The sequence below is a fragment of the Ammospiza caudacuta genome, chromosome 7, assembly GCF_027887145.1.
Source record: "Ammospiza caudacuta isolate bAmmCau1 chromosome 7, bAmmCau1.pri, whole genome shotgun sequence".
Classification (NCBI taxonomy): domain Eukaryota; kingdom Metazoa; phylum Chordata; class Aves; order Passeriformes; family Passerellidae; genus Ammospiza; species Ammospiza caudacuta.
In genome coordinates this window covers 36,563,074-36,583,054 of record NC_080599.1, presented here as the reverse complement: position 1 = coordinate 36,583,054, position 19,981 = coordinate 36,563,074, and the positions used below count along the sequence as shown (strand labels likewise).

The window sequence follows — 19,981 nt, the reverse complement described above, 5'->3', positions numbered from 1 at the left end:
TGTCTCCAATAACCTTTTTGCCTATTTGTCTGTAATAGCACCATCCAACTCAAGGCTTTTGGGAATAATCCACTAAGGTATAACCAAAGCTGACCATGAACAAATTAAGTGTATTGTTTTGATTTTTTCCAAATGTATAGTTATTTTACAGTTGGATGAATCTGAAAATGAAAACCTTCAACTTAGCAATAAAACATACTCATGTGGTTAGGAGATCTAGTGGAAAAATTTACTTTTCATTTCTAGAATCACTGAAGAACTTGCAAAAGACATATGGGACTATAAATTCATAAGCATTTCTGACTCCATCAAGTAGGTAAGTAGTCATATCTTTCTGATGCAGAAAATGAGACACAGAAGTCCCCAGCCTGATGCAAAACCACATTACAGACCTGCAAGGGCAGGATTAGGATGCAAACCTGGCTTATGCTTAAGTCTGCATCTTTTTTCTGACACTTTTTAGAAAAACAGTACTAGAGTACCATAATTGCAAGACTATATTACTTCGTTACTGCAGTGAAGTCCAGAATTCATTAATACATACAATTGAGGAGCACTAGGAATGAAAAGTGGAATGCATAAAAGCTCAGCCTGTGTAGTATGCATTTTAATACTCAGTTCGGTACATAGTTTGGCTTGCTTTATAAGATAGGACAGGCATGATTTCCAAATGAGGTTTAAATCTGGACTGCAGATATTCTCCCAGATGGGTTGGAAATGTCTGTGTGGTGCATTAGAAATTCCAGAAGGGCTTTTTCACACTTGTACTGCTAATGTTCTTAATTCCTTTGGCAAAATGAGCTGGTTCTAAGTCCTGCTTTGCCGTGCACAATACCAACCTCATGCTTTTCTAACGTCCATTGCATTGTGATTTTACAGCTGCAGTGAAGCCTTTCAGGCAGTCAAAGGCATTCAGCTGTCCCAGCAAGAGGGCACTAAGGAACAGGAGCTGGCCAGAAAGGAAAGCTGCCCTTGGAAGTGGAAAGGAGAGCTGCGTCCCATCCATGCTCTGTGCAGAGCAGAGCAAAGTCTGTGCCTGGGCTTCATCAGTGAAGCTTTCCCCCAGGCTGCATTACTGGTGGGGTGATGGTGAGTGAATTCCCTGCCCCAGGAGCAGAATTTCTTCTCTTACTGATGGCTCTTTGCTGTTACTAAACCCTTGTTTTAGTAGTTGAGCATGAAACTTCATTTTTCTTCTCCCCCTACTACCTTTGTCTTATCTGAAGTGGTTGACTGGCAAAAGTTTCTCTTTTGTAAACAAGAGCATTAAAGAAAGAGGTGTTGGATTAAAGATGACAGTCTGATCCTGTGAAAGTCAATGTCAAATCTGCCATAAGCCACAGTGAAAACAATACCAGCAAGAAAAGAACTCTCCAGGTATAAGACTAGTGTGATTTTAAGGGAAAGTGGAATGCAATATTCTTCATCTCCCCTCTTGTTTGAGGCTATCTGTTTTGCAATCTAGCTCTTCTGATGAGTTAGGAAAACACAGCTTTTGTACATTTTGTGAATGCTTTATTAAAAATAAAAACACAAGGCAAGGAATTCATGTTACTGGTCTTACTTTGGAGATCTATGCATGAAGAAAAGCTATTGAATAGAGCACTGGGTATTTGCATACATTCTCAAACATAATACATAGACGAATTAAGGCTGGGGGAGGAAAAAGAGGCAGGTAACTGCCTTTTGCCTTTGTAGGTTATCCCCAGCAGAGAGGCTCTGGGCAGAGGCAAATACCTTTGCCCCAGAGTTTGCATCAGGCATCTGGGCTGAATGAACTGGTAATGGCTTACTTCTGGAAGTAATGATGTTATGGCTGTACATGGAGAAAAACTGGGCCATTTCTGAAAGTTGGAGGCAAGCTGCAACTCGAGAGAGAGTCAAAGGAGTACCTCCTTACATTACTCATGCTTCTGCTCTTGAAACAAAAGCACTGTGAGGTGTTATGCTGTAATTGTTCAACTATTTAGTCTTCAATCATTTTTCTGATAGATCAGTTTTTAGTTAGAAAGAAAAGCATTTTCTTTAATGGCACTTTCCTGCCAGGATTTGGGTTCAGCTGTCCCTTGCCCACGCTAAGGCTTCTCTTGGAAGAGCGTGCTGGCTGCTATTGACTGCAGTGGAAAACATGGCATGGTTCAGTGCACGGCTGATTTGTGACACAGGGTGAAGAGATATTGTGCCATTGCTTGGGGGTTTGAAGGTGCCTCCTATTCCTGGTCCCCTGGGGTGGGAGGGAATTACCTTTCTGCACAGTGAGGGCTAGCAGATTGACTCTTCACTGGTTAAACACAGTCTGACTGTCCTGCTTGTATTTTATTTTAGCTTTGTGGTGCTATTGATCTTACATATCTTTCTATATATTGCTTTTCGGAGTATTTGGAATGCTACTTGATGTATTATTGTTCCCTGAAGTTTTTGAAGCCATCATTTTCATAAATATACAATAGGAGATGGTAAAGCAAAAAAAAAAGTTCCTATTCACACTTTTAGTTAGTTCATGAAGCAACAGCACATCCATTGAAATTTAAATGAAAATGGGGACTGTGTCACACACTATAGCTCTCTGGAAAGCTACAGTGGGAGTCTAGCAGTCCAATTCATTCCTTTGTAGAATGTACTAAGGCTAATGGTCTTGCTGGGAGTAAAATATATTTTTTTGCAGAACGGTTCCAGGAACAGACGTTGCTCTTTACCAGAAAACATAAAAGAAAACAAATGCTTACTGTGTCTTTAGTATGCTAAATATGAAATTCTTTGCACAATGGAATGTTAGCTGTAGCCGTAATCATGTTTTCCTTTCATCACCTAGTGAACATAATTTTAAGAGCGGACTGCTGTAATTATATCTCAGATAAAAGGGAGCAGAATTTCTGTATAATATTATAGTTGGCCTGATTGTTTTGTTGATAGGCAAAAATAAAGAGAGACCACATGAATACTTATTTAATGAACACATTTATTAAGCAGTGCAGACTGTACATAATGCATTTGACTTTGCAATAGACTTACTTACTTTCTTCAAGCACCTTTCTTAATATTTTACTACAGCTATTATGTTCCCTTCTTATCTGTCCAGCTATTCAATTATTTGTGTAGTATGTCTATAGCACAATGCCAAAACGTTTAGCTTAACTACAGCTGCCAGTGCAGGTACAATCAATGTCAGCATCCACAGACTCCACAACATCCTCAGATGCAGATTTCTTATCGCTGCTTTTCTGCCATTCCAACAGGCTTACAGCAGATTCTGTCAGAAGAGTGAAGCCATTGTTAACTAGCATCAAGCAAATTAACACATTTCAAAGAAAGACTGTTTTGATGGCTGTCAACTCCCTCATCAAGTAAAGAATGAAATCCTGCCCTCACGACTGACATCTAACTGACTCATTGACTTGGAACAGGATTTTCACCCATGATATAATTACTGTAACACTTCCCTAAAACCAAAATGAATTACATTTCACGAAGCACAAAGACAAAAGGAGGCTGTGAAAGTGCTGGAGGTAGCCCCTGTCAGTGTAAGACCACCACGTACCAATCCACATCAGCAATCACTTCTGTTAGTGCTGCATATCACTGAGTATTTCTGCTGACAATTTGTCGAAGTTCATTTCTGAAGGGTAAGCCCTTTGGAGAATTTTCAGAGGTTCATAAACTTCTAATTAAAGTTTCCCATATACTGTGAAATCTGGCAGAGCATTCTCAGTTGCAGTATTAACCTTACCACACTGCTTTATCAACAGCAGCTTGAATAAGCCATATTCCTTAATGCTGAAATAATCTAAATGGAATAATGATGTTCATCCTCCCAATAAATATTCCTAGCTAGTTGGAGGTTTATCATTGCATTGGAAGAATATTAGGATATCCATTTAGATTAGGTTTGTGTAATGAGAATGCATAAACTTTCGTAATTTTACTTCAATTTGTTTTATTCCTTAGTTGGACAGTACATTTATAACATGCCATCCCTCATCACAGGGAAATATGGACACTGCTGTATGAGTTCAAGTTGCATCAGTCACTTATCTTCTGAAAGGTTAACACCCTCCATGGCTAAATTACTGTCCAATATTAAGCACAGGTTTTGCATAATAAACTGGATAATGAATATTTCCCAGAAAGATGCTGGAGATGCTTTTAAAAATGTATGTTATATTTTCAGGCTGTGAAACGAGAAATGCTGTAAAATGTCTGAATTCTGGTTTTTTTGTATACATTATGTCTCTTACTCTTGGCCCACTGTGGGTCTGAGCACATTCTTATCCGTGTAGGAAATGGTTTCCTTGCAAACTGGATTGTGGGTGAGTAACTGATCCTCATGTAACTGATCCACTTGTGGCATGTTTGAAATATAAACCAATATGTGGATTTAAACTTGGAGTGATGCCTGCCTCAGTCAAGTTCCTAAGGCCACAGTCTTGCTGATTTGAGGGCAACAGGAGAAATTGTGCATTCTTGTACTTCATTTTATCCTTGCTCCACTGCAAGTGGGGTGCTTAACTGTGATGGGGTCCTTGAATTTTGAAACAGCAAATTATCATGTCTGAATTCTCATATAAAGAGTTGAGAAAAGTTCTTTCTCCTGTGCAGGTGTGTTCCTAGATTGAGAAAGATGAAGATTTCTACTGCTTCTACTGCTTCTCCAAGTCATTAGACAAAGAAAGAAAAAGAATAGTTTTAAAGTGCTGGCCTTGTATTCCTATTGATCTTTAGCCTAAGAAAAAGCAATCAATTTAGCAAGCTAAAGAATGATAAATGGAATCTTTTTCTTCCTCCTTCCTTTCCTCCTCTTTTTCTGCTTCCTCTTCAGGACAAATAAATAATCATATAAACAAATAAATAAATAAGTAAATAAAATTAAGGTCTTGATTAAAAGAATTGCAAGCGGGCTCCCCAGTCTCTGCTTCAGTAAATGAACAAGAGAAGCCTGCAGTTGCTCTGAAAGCAGCACTGGCTGCAACAACTAAATTATTTTTTTTCCTGATTTTCCTCTTTTCTCAAACAGTTTTGTGAGAGAATGAGACAGCTTTATTATAGCCTAATATTCTAAGGCAGTGAGTGGTCTGGGGTTGTGACACTTCAGAGATACAGACTTGGATACACAATAAAATCTGTGAAACATGGATATAACAAGATTTTGGAAGGATTTTTTGTTGAGAGTGGGTTTTTCTATTTATGAAAGAATGCATCCATTCTCATCTCAGGGAGCCACCAAAACTATTAACACTCTCTGTGCTATTTGTTGAATAGGCTGTGGCAGATATTTGACTATTGTAGAGAGGGATCCTCTCCTCTTTTCTAGGCTGATTCAGCACACTTCAGATATTAAGAACACAAGCAAAGTGCAAAGTTCTACACAGACATTTAAATTCAGACATAAAATACCCTGTCCTTTCCAACCCTACTCAACACAGGGGTGCATTGACTCCAGTGAAACCACACTGGATTATCTCAGCTAACAATGGATTTGGCCAGAAATGGTTAACAGAGAACAAAACACTTCAATAGATTCTTCCTAATGTTATGGTTCCCTGTAAGCTATATAGGTAATTAATTAAAAGACTTAGGAAGAAATGCTCCAGAAATATCTGTGGGTTCCAGGTTGGATTCTCCTTTCATGATTACATAACTTCAGTGTGAAACTGTATAAGACAATGCCTGGCATCCTGGTATAAATGAAATGAGAAAAAGGATTGTGGGTTTTTTTTAATCTGGGGCATGAGTATGTGTGTATAAAATACCTTTAAAACCAAACCATTTTCTGGGACAATCTAGAGAAACTTCCAGCAATATGGTTTTGCTGATGAATTGCACAGTGGTATAGCATGGCAGTCTAACTACAGCACTCATGTCACACTACCTGACTGACTTTCAATTGCCTTGCCTGCCCTGGTCTACACAAAATTGCAGGCTGTAATGTACATAAAAGGACTCAGTGTTGCTTATCTCAACTTTATGGAGATCCTGAAGACATGACAAATTTTATTTTGTGATTTTATTGATTGCTGCTGCCCCTTTTACCTCCTGAAATGTTTTTCTCAGATGATGTTACCTGCCATCACCTAACCTAGCTTTTAATTGGCCAGCACTGTCAGCAGTTATAGCAAATACTAATGGGATTAAAAACAGCAGCTCAGAGAGGAGCCAGAGCAGCACAGGTCTGTGCATGGCTGTGCTGTGCTTTGTTCTTTCGAGTGCTCTGACAGCTCCTGCAGTACGTGACACACAGAGGGAGAAAAACACTGTACCTTTTGGGAAGCAGTGGAAGCCAACCTTTACTGAAGCCTTTTCACTTGCAGTACAGTCTTTCATACATTTCAGTACTGGGTCAACAGAGTAGCAGGTAGATTCCTCACCATCAACAGTAGGGTTTCGATTCAGCTTCACATAACTGCGCTGCAGCTTGCACCCTGAGAGGAAAAGGAAAGGTAGTTAAAATTGTGGAAATAAATCCCAATCGATCCTTGCAATAATAAAGGTCCATATTTTCTCTTCAGCTTTTATTAAAACACAGGTACCTGACAAACCATTTTCACAGTAGCGAAGTTATCAAGATAGGACAATAATAAGTTGAGGAAAGAGTCTGAAAGGGGAGCTATTTTTAAAATCTAATTGCACAATAGAACCCAAATGGAATCATGTATACTCAGTTTTTAGAACTACATAATACACAGAAAATAACCTCTCATGTCTGAAAGCTATTAAGAATAGATACTGCAAGCACAATGGCTACTTCATTGCATTAGGAAAAATGTCAGCCGTAGTGAATGGATAAAAAAGGGCAGCATTTATTCAATAACAACAAGGATAATTTTTGTATTGGATGATTTTTATAATGCTGCAATTATCTCACTAGAAAGGTATAATGTAACTTAACAGGATCCCAGCTACAACTCAGTTTCCTGACACACAGATAAGAATAATTCTGCTGCGACTGAAGTCAAGGAGAAAGCAACCCCATTAACTTCAATAAAATTATTTCAGGTCCAAGGTAAATGGAGACCTACCAAACAAAACTGTATTGATATTTTGGGAGTCTAACATTGTTTTTCCAGCTGCGTGTAAGATGAAGCTCTTTAGGAGTAGCTCTAAATAGTTTCCGGAGATTGCACCCTCACGTGGTGCAGAACAATAATGAATTTTTTTTACACTTTGGAAATTTACATGAGTGTAGGATCTGACACTGTATTCATAGTCTGCACCTTGTGTGGTGAAATTAAGTCCGCAGACAACAGCTGAAACTGTTGTGATACAATGGTGAAAATCACAATTTATTTTCCAGTAAGAGCAAGATTAGGGCTGATTTTGCCTCTCAAGAAAAAAAACTACTCAGTGTAAGAAATGAAAACCAATTATTTAACATTGAATTACACATGAGACAAAGACTTTTGCTGGAGTATATATTCTCTATATTCACAAGCAGTGTTTTAAACAGTCAGTGGTCAATAAAGTTAAAATACATACATATGGCTATTGAAATTTCTAAGTAAAAGGCATCTACTGCTTTAAAAAAAATTTTTCTAGGTCCTGGCAGAGGAAAAGTGAAATCATATTCTATCCAAGCATAGAGTTTTTCCATATCCACTCACCACCAGAGCAGGTTTCTTCTAGCAGTACCCACGAATGAATAAACGCAGAACAGCTGTGTGCCAGCCGATGGTTTGGCATGAGCAGCTCATTTTCCTTTTCTCTGTCATTGTTACCACAAACTCCGCAGGTCTTTCCTCTCATCCACGAAGCAACTGTAACCTGCAAAGCAGCACATCTTTGTAGTGAATGCTGAAGTGTTGGTCTGTCACACTGGCAAGGCACCAGGCAGAAAGAAAGCAGTAACTTTGAAAGTAAGTCCTGTACCTTAAGATTTACACCATCAAAAGTCACCTTCTGCAGTCCAAGTTCTGGAACTTCCACGGTAACTGTTTTTCCATTTTTATAAATTTTAACATTGCCTGTAAAAAGATGGTGAATCATACCCTGATCATCTTAAATTAATGGAGAAACTGTGTAACACAAAACTCACCACAATGCATTTTCCTTCACAATGATCATTTTGCTGCTACAGTTAAATATGTATATTTAAGTGGAGAGGAAAAACAAAAATAGAAGAAATAATATATTTTCAAAAATATTCTACTGCTGTTACCTATAGTGGGAACTGACTTCTGTAGCTAGTATGCTAAATTTTGAAATGATAATGACAGTGGTGGTGCTCCAGCTAAATGTCTGAATAAAAGTATCTCTCTGTGACTATGTGAACCTTTTTTCTGAACAATCACCAAGCTGGGTAAATGATAAGAAAGGGCTTCATTCACCTGTCATTGATGCTGGAAGAGTAGAAGTAAGAGTATATATACTATAGGAAACATGAACATAAGTCACTACAAAACTTAAGAAAGTAGTCCTTAGTTTTCTCTTTTAATTAATTCCACTTATGTTTTCTTTTCACTGAGATTTTTCTGTGAAATTTATAAAATCTTGATATTTAGCTCCCAGGTCAGTCCTGGAAAACTGGCTATCACAGCTTACCTTTTGCATACTCAGAACCTCCACTGTGTGATAGAACTCGCTGTTCATTGTATGCCACAAGGAGAGACCAATTTGAGGCAGGACTGATTGTGATGTTCCTTAAGAAAAACCAAAAATAAAAGAGAATAAATTAGTGGTCAAATATGAAAAGTATAGATATTTGTGACTATCTGAATTTGAATGAATGAACAAGCAGTTTTCTTTCCAAGGTGCAAAATTCATTGGGACTGTGGGTTTTAGTAGTCAGCCTTTAAAGAAAAGACAGCATGGTTGCTTAGTGAGCAAGTTATCAGATATTGGTGGCTGTGGAATTCAAGACAAGAGCAACTACACCATAGAGCCTCAGACAAGGATTCCTTCTAGAAATTCTTTCTTTCCCATATGTCTTATTGAGAACCAGTTTCAGCTAGGAAGTAGATATCTCTTACTCCTAGAGTGACTCCCTGAGAAACTTTGTACCTAATTTCTAAGCCTCAGTATAAATCACACTTACGCTGATGTTGTATTTATGTGAACCTCTCTTGAGAAAGGTTGAGGAGCAACCTTTCTTGTAGAAACGATGAACTTTGGGTATTCCTTACAGTCTTGAACCACAACCAGGTTGCAGCTTTTATTGAAAGAATATGAATGGCTCACACGATCAAATGTTTTGAAATCTCTCTCCCCGATTTCACACGTGGCTGAAAGACAAAACCATAAAGAAATGGCAGATGTGACCACTGTAGGTGTTGCTGTGAGATTGAACACTATGAGACTGAACTACCCAGCAGACATGAAGAAAACTTCGCCTCCTTGGCAGAAGCCAGACTCTGTAAGGACATGAGAACACTACAAAATAACTACCTGCTGTAGGTTATACCAGTATTGATTTTGATTACACGCCAAGCACAAAACTCAAGCTAACAGGGAATAAAATGTACAAAATTCTTGAGAAACTGGATGCCATAAAAAACTGTGATAAAAACTCCCCATTTCCCACAGAAGTGCTACACACCAACCAGGAGAAACTTATGTGGCTCCTTTTTGAATAAAATAAACTGGACAGAAAATATGTGGACTCTCCTGTGCCCATCACCTGATGCTTCTCAATGCAGAGCTGGCACCTTCTCAGGAGGGGCGAAAGACAACCTCTAGTCCTTGAAGACATGAGTGATTCCCAAACTCTGAATGTTTACAGCAGTTTGAAACCTCTTCATTCACCTGCCAATAAACCTGCTTCTCTGTGAGGGAATGAGCTGCTGGAAGCAGGGCTACAGATGCATGCTATACTTCCCTGTAAGACCATTAGAAGGAAAGGCAAGGCCCAGCCATGGCAGAGTATGATCTACACACATTGCTTATTCATGAGACAAACATATAAGTAACATTTACATTGATCTTCTTGTGCTATTTGTGAAGCTATTGCAGGCAATAAATTCCAGGCAGTGATATCTTGAGTCTTGTAAGCTGGAGACGGGCCTAAGGGCAGAGTGAATGGCAATCGGAATCCCTGACAATAAAGTGTTACCTGAAAAAGCAGAAATGAAAATACATTAAGATAAATTGAACCATATGCTCAAGATATGACTGCAAAAAAACCCTCTCTCTTATCTTGGGAAAAAAACCCCTTGAAGATGCATTTCTATAATTGCAGTTGTGTTAGTCTCAGCAGAACGTACCCTAACCTTCAGCTTTTGTGAGAAATCATCATCATCTCTTCTAGTCATACTTGACTTTTTGAGAAATTTTTAAGAACATTGAAAAGTAACTGATAGAGATGAGTTTAAATGATATGTGAATGACTTAAAAAATAGGCTAACAAGTTGAGTAACTGAGATGATGGATGTGTTTGGAAAAGTGAATCTCATCCATTAAGGGCTGAAAACTGGCATGTTCAGTGGTGGGGTAAGATCCTCCACTGTAGCTACAAATTATATTTGCCAAGAGAATCAAATGAATGCCTAATGCACAGACTTCCTCAGGATCACATATTTAAGATCCTGCAGTACTGAAGCACTGTGGTGGGTTAAAGACACACAAGTTTCTGTGTATGAATTGCTAGCTGTTATTAATTTGCCAGAGATCCATAGGGGAAATTATTCAAAGAGGTGCATAGGAATTTAGTGGACAAGGACCAATTAATTAGTGAGACTCTGCAGACCAGGCCTGTGCAGGCTCCTGTCACAGGGTGACTAACTGCTGCAGTTTGGTTATGGCAGAGTTGCCTTTGTGGCTGCTCAGACCAGTCACATCAAGCATGCTTACTGCAGGTGTGGGACTGCAGTGCCAACACACACAGCAGCTGCTTGTGGCTGCAGCAGTGTGCAAAGTGCTCTCAAGGCCCCCTCCAAGTCAAACTGGGTAAAAATGCATAAAGGTGTGAGTGCAGAGCAGTTATACCTGAGACAATTTGGCCTCACTGCTGATCTCCAAATGTAAATAAAATATTGGACTACAGGGCCTGATTTTCAACTTACTCCTGCACTGGGCCAAAGCAGCACAAAATCAAGGGAGCTGTTGTATGTATTTGAACACCCACCTCATACTGTGAGGTATGTAGCAGATTCTCTAAAAGGGAATGTTTTGTTTTTTGTTTCTTTACGTTAAGTGTCAAAACATTCTAAGTTGAAAATCATTTCAATGTAAGGAATATGAAAATAAAAATTTAACGTACCTCAGGAGCTTTAATTACTGTATCAATTGTTCGTGGAGATGTTGCAGCTGCTCTTACTATAAATTCATGAGATGGATTTTTCTGATGTACTTCTGAGAAGCCCAACATGAGCGCTGCACCAGGAATGTATTGCATGAATCTAGAGATAAACAAGGTGTGACAAACTCAGGTGCATGAACAAAAAGCACACATGGAATGGTGAGGGCTACTGCAGATCCAAAACCTCAGGAAAAAATGGAAGAACTGAAAAGTTGAGGAAATATTACTTTGGGTCAAATTAAATGGTTGATTTTATCAAGAAGAAACACATTGGTTTTATTTTGCCTATTTAAAATGGTTATTTTTTGAGATTGAATAGAAGAATATTTTAAAACATAAAGGCATTTTGAAAATAAATAGAAAATAATTTAATATGGAGAATGAAATCAAACATAATTTTAATATATTTGGAGGCTATCATTTAATATGAAACATGTGGAAAAAATAGAACACATCATAAAATACTTGTCAACCACTGAACTTGTGGTTACCATCCAAGAACCACCCAGACAAGTATGTTTGGGTTGAAAAATTTCATCCATTCTTTCAGTGTTTTTCAAAAGCCAAGTAGGGTAAAAAAGTAAAATAAAAATTAAGGAAATAATGAATTACATACTCTGTGCTTGTCTTTTTTATCCAGGATGGAAGCTTTCCCCATTGCACCTTCAGCTGTGCAGCTGGCTTCTTTGCTAGTTGTCCTGTGGTAGTCACTGCTTCTATCCTGTAATCCTGGCACTCCTTGCCCCATCTCAGTCTGGCCTTTGTAAACAGGGAAACAGTCACCCAAAGTTCAGAAAAGAATCCCAGAATGAACTTTGACCATTTCAAAATGTAAAATTTTCTTTCACCAATTTGTGCATTGATCCTTCATATTTCCAATCTTTAAACAGGCTCACAGAGAAATGTTGACTTGTTCATGCAAAAGCTGAGGCATAGTAGGAAAAAAGTTTTCTGGTCTGTGCAAAACTACATACACATGTTCCTGTCTCAAAGCAGCTGCAAAAAGCATGTTGAGATTTCCTTAGATGTGGTAACTTCTTAATAAATATGTATTTTTTCTAGAAGAGGACTGCACTATAATTTATCTTTTTTTCCCCAAGACTTCTTGATTTGAACCCACCCCACTTTCTTCAATAGTGAATATCATGCTGAATTTGTTAATTGCAGCTGCAAAAAGCAGAGATTTATAAATTGTTGCACAAACATCTCTTGTTCTAAAAAACTCATGGGAAGCACAGCACAGGGATATGCAAAAACAGTAAGGACCTTTTCCTTCGTTTATGATGCTCTCTTTGGCATCAACCCATTACCCAACTTTGCTTTTTCCATCTTTTCATATAAATCATAGGAAATACAATGTAAATATATTTGAGTTATGAGTCTTTTGAAATCGCACAACAGTCTGACTTGGAAGGGACCGAGAAGGATCATCCAACTCCTTCCAGAAAGAGTTCAGCTCCTGAGTGAATGGCCAATACAGGGATCAAATCCAGTGTCCTTAGTGTTATCTACACACTGCTCTAACCAGCGGAGCTAAACTTGGGGTCAATAAATTATATACAGAAAAATCAGGCAGATTCCCAGACAAGAAAACTCATAGTAGAACAGATAATAAATAGTCATGAAGAAGTGAATTTTTCAATTTTTTAAAATGCTTCTACTGGTTATATTTTGATTTATCTTGAAAATCAATACTTTTTTTGCCAGAGTTTGAAGTGTGCGAGTATTTCTTTATACTATTTTCTATATTAATGGGGAAATATTTTCTGAAACTTCCCCAACTTTATGAAACATTTAAAAATAAGTATGCCTTTCCTGTTTAATACTCTTAATCAGCAGATTCTCTGTGCCTGCTCTGGGCTTTGTGATGTCCCTCTGTGCGAAGCCGCCTGGGCACTTACCTGTGCTTTCAGAGGCAGTATCACAGCATCAGCACACGCTTTCCAATTGGTTTCAGCCAGCTGAACCACAACTAGTTGCACATCAACTTTGGCAGCATCAGAACGAACATATGCTGTGGCTTGATAACCTTGATTTCTGCTGTCACTCCTCACTGCCTGCGCCACAATCGTGATGCCAGGTGGAATTACGTCTCCCAGGAAGTTGCGCTGAAAAAGAGCCCCCGACCATCTGTGTTTAAGGATTCCTGTGTGCTCACCAGAGAGCCTGCAGCCCAGTTAATGTGCACTGATAGCAGGCAGCAGCCCTTGTCCTTCACCAGCTTAGTTTGCAGTACACGTTTCTATATCCACAATAGTTAAAGATGAATTTGGTTGGAAACCTACTTATTCAAAGACGTGATTATTTTGATGAGGGATCCAAGATGCTTCCAAGCTACCTTTGTGCAAATAGCAAGGTTTTGTTCATTATGGTAATGTTCCAAATAGTTGCCTACAATGTGTGCTAGAGACATTCAGAGTAATATACACATTCACAACTTATTTTGCTATACTACACTTTCTTCAAGCCAATCAAATATTTTGAAGTCCTGCTTAGTAGCAGAATTTCCCATGACATTGCCTGCATTTGCAGAGCTATTTGTTCTATTATTATGTAGATACCTTTATGCAGGACAATTATAGAATACTGTGTGCACAATAAAGGTAAAAGCAATCTGTGCTTAATGGGCCTTCACATTTACCAATCAGTAATGTCCGTGGAAAGTCTGATTTTAGTTATACTCTGCATGCACTCATGACCTCCAGTCTACATTTAAAAATGATTAGGCAGACTTATTTATTTCTTCCTCATTTTTACCTAAAGCAACTGATTTTGTATTCTGGGCTTTCACAGGATAAAGAAAATTATTTCCTCTTTAACTCACAGCTACATTCCCTTCAACATGTATAATTTCCAAATCCAGGCTTTCACATACTGCAAATACCTTCAGAAATGAAGGAAAGGAAACAGACAAACCTGAACACAAGGGGATTTGGGAAAAAAAAAAAAAAGAGTTTTTTTGTGGGGGGAAATATCTCAATGAACTTTGGCTTTCAATTTTAGTGGCACCACATCTACAGCTCCTGCTCAGCAGCCAGCTAAGCCTGGCTGCTCTGGGTACCACACGCAGTTGTACCTCACGTGTCAGACTGGAGCTGTGGCTGTGGTGGTGGATGCTGACTCTTTTGCTCCTCCTGGAGTTGTGGGCAGAATTTTCTCCGTGGTGGTGGCTGCTGCTGCTGCTGTCACTGCTGCTGCTGCTGCTGTTTCTGTGGCTGCTTCCCAGCTCAGAGGAAGATGATGATGAGCTGCTTGATCCTTTATGATCTGGATGCTATGAAATAAAAATAGGTTAAAAATCTATGAGGTAGCTCCAGTTTTACAGTGTAAATATCAAAATCAGAGCTATCAGCCTTCCTTTATAGGTAACAGACTTGGACATATCTAGTGTTATTTTTATTTCCATTTATAGACATGAATTTTGTTGGTTTGGAATGTGCCTTGCATCTACCTGAACATCTATTGAAAAAAAGACTGCACAGATACTGATTGCAAATAGCAACATCACACCGTTCGGATCTAATGCTAGGGAAAATGAAAAGTGGCATTTCATAAGTGGTCAAATACATCCATATCCAGAAAAAAAAAAGATAATACAATTTTATGAATAACACTATAAATCATCTTCCTTTTTCACATGCAAGGTATATAATAGCTGTACAGGTAACACCTACAAAAGCCACTCCATTATCACCCTTCTAATATATGCTAAAAATACCTCTGAGCCATAATGTGTACTGAACCTGGTTTCTGAAAAAAACTGTGTAATGATTTTGCCATGGCTGCCTAAGAACTGTGAACATAACTATTCCCATTGGAAGGTCCCACTGATTTATCATTTCCCCCATGGTCTTTGTTAACCTAGCTTTGGCTGCATTTGTGTGTCCTGACCCAAGTGCTGTAACACCAAAAGGATGACATGTAATAGCATATTAGTAATAAATCTGCTTTTTTTTGTTCATCGTAAATATTGTTTTTGGGGGTTATGGAATAGTCAAGGGAAATGGCCCAAATAAAGCCCTTCAGTAACAGGTTTGATCACATCAGCTGCAGCTACCATGGCAATGTGCACTTGAATTAGGCACCTACCCAATGGACATGAGCAGACTTGAAGCGGAGACTGTATACTTTTGGAAGGTGATATTCCTGCAAAATTCACAAAGAAGTTATCACCTACAGGTCAGTCAAGATGGCCTCCTAGCAGAAGTCAAAGTATTAGACATTTTACCCATTCTGTGGAAGTGTGACTACTGCCACTGTGAACTCGGGACTTGGCATGGTTTGTCTCAACTCCTTGGTCAGATTTGCTGTGCCAATGGGAAGCACCAGTGCTCTCACTGCTGCTGCTGCTGCTGCTGCTCTGTGTTTTAGGCTTCTGCTCACGGCCACTTCTCTCTCTTTCAGCAGCACTGGCAAGTGGAAATGATGTGGTCTTGGACTGCTTCTTAGCCTTATGCTTTATACCAGATGCTTTGCTACTGCTGCTGCTACCTGCGCTGCCTCTGGTACTGCCTTTGCTGCTGCTGCTCTGGCTGCTGATACCACTGCTTCTGCTGCTCCTGCTGCTGCTGCTGTCCTTGCTGCTGCTGCTCTTACTACTACTGCTTTTGCTACTGCTACTATTGCTCTTGCTACTGCTACTACTGCTCTTACTACTACTGCTGTTCTTGCTGCTACTACTGCTGCTGCTCTTGCTACTGCTACTCTTACTGCTACTACTGCTGCTGCTCTTGCTACTACTGCTGCTGCTCTTACTGCTGCTACTACTGCTCTTACTGCTACTACTACTGCTGCTCTTACTACTACTACTACTACTGCTGCTGCTCTTACTACTGCTACTGCTGCTCTTGCTGCTACTACTATCACTGCTACTGCTATCACTACTACTGCTTTTGCTGCTGCTACTGCTACTGCCCCCAAATGGGTAGAACTTCTTTCCTTTGGCTTTGGACTGCCCTGCTTTCAGATTTATCTGGGTGCCTCCCTGTGATGCTCTGTCATCGGAGTCGCTGCTGGAGGGGCTGCTCGTTGTACTCTCGGCACTTTCACTGGCGCTGCTGGCACTGGATGATGAGCTCCTGTGTTTTCTTGTCCCCTAGTCAAGGGTAACAATGGAAAAAAATTATTTTTCTGTGTTCCTGCAGAATGGTATAAGTAAAATCAGATGCAGACATCTCTGAATCTCTGCTGCCTTAGAAGACAAGGTGTGTGCTTGATAACATCTTTGCAACACATCACGATAATTCAAAGGCAATTTCATAATAATGTGTTAAACCCACACATAAGCAGAACGCCCCAAACATTTTTGTGATAAGGAGCGTGTGCAGCAGTTGTTGGCCTCACAATGACATGTAACTGGTATCAGTAATGACAATGCTGTAGCTGTCACTGTCTCAGGGCAGGTTGTGTAGCTGGTGTCAGAGCATTTTGCTGCAGTTGCAGTAGCTGTAAATAACAGACTACTTTTTGGCCACACAACAGCTATTTTATCTCTTACAAGAGATTTTCAAAAAAGCATGCAAAACCAACCTGATCCTTCTAATGTCTTTCACTTGCAGAAAGAATGAGTGCAAACAAAAGACCTGCTGAAAGACTTGTGTATCCAAAAGTCTGTCTTTATTTTCCACTTTGGCATAATATCTAAACAAAGGAAGCTACTTAGTAGAAGGAATAAAAATAAGCTTTGTGTAATGTCTCCCACAAATTCAGAAGTGGAATTTTGCAGCAGTACCTGATCATCAGTGTCAGCAAGGATTTTCTTCACTTTTTTAATTGCTTCTTTTCTGGAAGATGCTTGTGCCTTTGGATCTTCAAATGTTACTAGACGTATCATTTTTGTAGGAGCTTGGTCTCCTGCTTGAATTGTGACTTGTATTTTTTCAATAGGTGCCTCAGTGGAAACTGAAATTGCATGACAATTAGTATTATTGTTACTATTAGCAACTGAATGAGAAAATAAGCCAATTTCACCATAATTTATTCAGCCATTTTTTCTCAAATATAAATGTTCAGTGATTATTATTGGTATTGAGAAATTTTGTTAAAAAATTTCTCTAATAGCTGAAGCATTTATTAATGGTAAATAAATTTTATAATATTACCATGATACTAGATTCTTTTCAAGTCAATAAACAGAATGATCAGCAGATTTAAGTCAAGTGAATTGGATTGTTTAAAGAGATAAACCATGGGTTAGAGAATTAAATGTCAGACAGGAATGGAGGCTTAACTAAAGAATGGCCCAATGGTTAGGCCATTAGTTTGATACTTAGGAGACCTAGATTCAGTGGCCTGCTGTGCTTTTATTTCTTATGATCATGGATTAAGACATTAAGGACTAGATCCTGGCAGGGTTAATCCATAATTCCCTTTTAGAGTCTGGGTTTTAGAATGTAGCTACAGGACACTGCATCAGATCTGTTGCCCATGTCCAATTGCTTCGTGCTTGCATCCCAAATCCAATGATTCAGGATGCATCAGACACACTCTGCAGGCACAGATCAGCTCTGCTTGACGCTGGCCACACTGAGTGGCATTGCTGGGAGAGCTGGGAAATTGCTGCTCAGGCGGCTGGGAGAGAAATGGATTCCTGCTGTGAGCACAGACTGCTGCCAATACTGGCTGGCCTGGTTCTTCTAACTGTAGATTTAGTGGTACTTAAGATGCAAAAAATACATATGCACATATACATCTGTATCTGTCTATATGTGTGAGTGTGTGTATATACACACCTCCACCCACTATTTTCTCTTTTGTGCCCACTTGCATTTACCTGGCTTGAAGCTGATTCTCAGGGCGTGCTCTCCAACCAGGTAATAAAGAGGCAGGTTTTTGATAAATGCTGCGTGCACGCTTTTCTTCTCAATGCACACTTGAACTCCAAACGTGCTCGCATTGAAGCACACGGACTGAACAAATGGCTCTTTTTGGGAAGAGGAGCGTCCAGAAGAAAAGGGATTTCCAGATGAAACATCCTCTGCAGACTGTCTACCCTATGAGACAGCACACACATCAAGGGAACTCAGGCAAAAATGAGAGAAATTACCTGCACGTTATGCATCATATTTTGGTAACAGTACCTGTGCTCTGCAGGGGAAATTAACCAGTTTATTTTGGATAGCAAAGCAGAGACATAGAACAACTTGGTTTTAAAGTGGAAAAAATTATCATCTGAATGGGTTGATTAGACTACCTACTGTAAAAAGAGCTTCAGGTTGTAAGAATGGGAAATTATATCAAAAATTAATTTTAAATATTTAATTTTGCTTCCCTGGAATATTAGACAGTGTTTAGAGGTTCTTGACAAAACTGACTGTGTTTTAGACTGACTGGAGTTTTTTCTTTTGATTTTTGACATGTCAGACAACAGAACTTTCGACTATGTTCACAAAAATTCTGAGTCAGATGAGGTCTAACATGAATGTGACACTATATCAATTAAATGGTCAAAACATATAATGTATTAGAAATTTCCACTAAAAACGATGTAATTTACATGTGATAAGCAATGCTTAGAGAAGAACAAATGAAAATTAATTAAAACTGGAATCAAATCCATGAAATGAAAACTATGATTTCCTGAAGCAATGAAGCAAATACCTAAAGACACAATAATCACAAGATTTAGTTTCACATACAATTCATGTTTGCAATTAGCTTTTTTATGCAGTTTATCATGTCTCACAAGATTCCAGCCTTGCATGAACCCTACCAAAAAACCCGGATTTTCTGGTGATACTGAGAAATGCTCCATTCAGTGCCATTTTTCAGCTGCTGTTCATTTAAGAATAACTGTGGAGTGCTGAGTTTTCAGGAAGGGAAGCACAGAGACACAAAGCAGAAGGAAGCTTGTTCCAGGATATTGGAAAGTGCTCTCACTGATAGCACGTTTGTCTATTGACTTCTCCATAGGAAAGTGCTGTTCTTGTCCTCTGTTCATCTCTTATTTTATCTGAAAACCCTTCAGAGTTGCAGGATAACAATGAAACCAGAACAGGACAGTGTATTCCTGCCTCTGTCGGTCTGAATGAATTCTCACAGCGATGCCTTCACAGCACTGCCTGGATTAGAAAGCCTATCCTGGCTTTAAGGAAACCTGGCTCAGGAAGTCATGACACAAACTGCACTCCGTGCTCGAATCAGGATGCTTATAGGCATTAAGTTTGGCTCTCTAAGTCGAGCAGTGGAGCATCTTGTGGAACATTTGTGATTGCCCCAGGAACATGGTGCTTCCATAATGGTTGCAAAGTATTTTAAAGATTGTGGGCCTGTAGATGGCAGTGCAAAATTAATTACCAAAGAAAATGCTTTTGCTTTAGACAAAGTGTTGCAAGTTTGATGTATTACACTCCAGATTTTAAAATAATGTTACTATAGGGCTATTTGTGTTATTAGATTGAACCTGGCTTATTTGAGTGAATCAGCATTGGTCAGAGATGAATTGTAGCCTTTCCTATAGAGAAAAGAAATGGTTCCCTACTGTTTAAAAGCCCAAAAAAGAATAGTCAGACACTACATCATTTACCCCGATGTTATCAGTCTCTCCTGATGCAGAATCTGAATTGAAGGACGTCTTCATTAAGTCAGGCACTGCTTCAGGTAAAAGAACTGGAGTCATCTTACTAGCAGCCAAATCTCCAATATTTCGTGTAACAGCAAATGTCTTAGACCTGCAGAATAAACATTAGAGGAAACCTGTATTGATAAAGCACTGCTGAGGAACAGACCTGAATAATGCCTTGTAGCCTGCACTCAGCA

At 39.1% G+C, this 19,981-nt stretch overlaps 1 protein-coding gene across 1 annotated transcript in view; it reads right to left on the bottom strand.

The window, feature by feature from the left end:
• Window positions 1–3,062: 3,062 nt before the first annotated feature.
• LOC131560234 (vitellogenin-1-like) overlaps window positions 3,063–19,981 on the bottom strand; it is a 42,791-nt gene continuing 25,872 nt past the window's right edge. The window contains exons 20-36 of the mRNA XM_058808898.1: window positions 19,749–19,893; window positions 17,997–18,216; window positions 16,956–17,125; window positions 15,869–16,319; window positions 15,453–15,715; window positions 15,314–15,370; window positions 14,301–14,498; window positions 13,126–13,332; window positions 11,841–11,983; window positions 11,186–11,324; window positions 9,904–10,039; window positions 9,026–9,212; window positions 8,533–8,630; window positions 7,861–7,955; window positions 7,596–7,755; window positions 6,255–6,416; window positions 3,063–3,250 (exon numbers count right to left, since the gene is read on the bottom strand). Of these exons, the coding sequence (XP_058664881.1) occupies window positions 3,132–3,250; window positions 6,255–6,416; window positions 7,596–7,755; window positions 7,861–7,955; window positions 8,533–8,630; window positions 9,026–9,212; window positions 9,904–10,039; window positions 11,186–11,324; window positions 11,841–11,983; window positions 13,126–13,332; window positions 14,301–14,498; window positions 15,314–15,370; window positions 15,453–15,715; window positions 15,869–16,319; window positions 16,956–17,125; window positions 17,997–18,216; window positions 19,749–19,893 (2,950 nt within the window). The 3' untranslated portion in view covers window positions 3,063–3,131. The remainder of the gene's footprint in view (window positions 3,251–6,254; window positions 6,417–7,595; window positions 7,756–7,860; window positions 7,956–8,532; window positions 8,631–9,025; window positions 9,213–9,903; window positions 10,040–11,185; window positions 11,325–11,840; window positions 11,984–13,125; window positions 13,333–14,300; window positions 14,499–15,313; window positions 15,371–15,452; window positions 15,716–15,868; window positions 16,320–16,955; window positions 17,126–17,996; window positions 18,217–19,748; window positions 19,894–19,981) is intronic.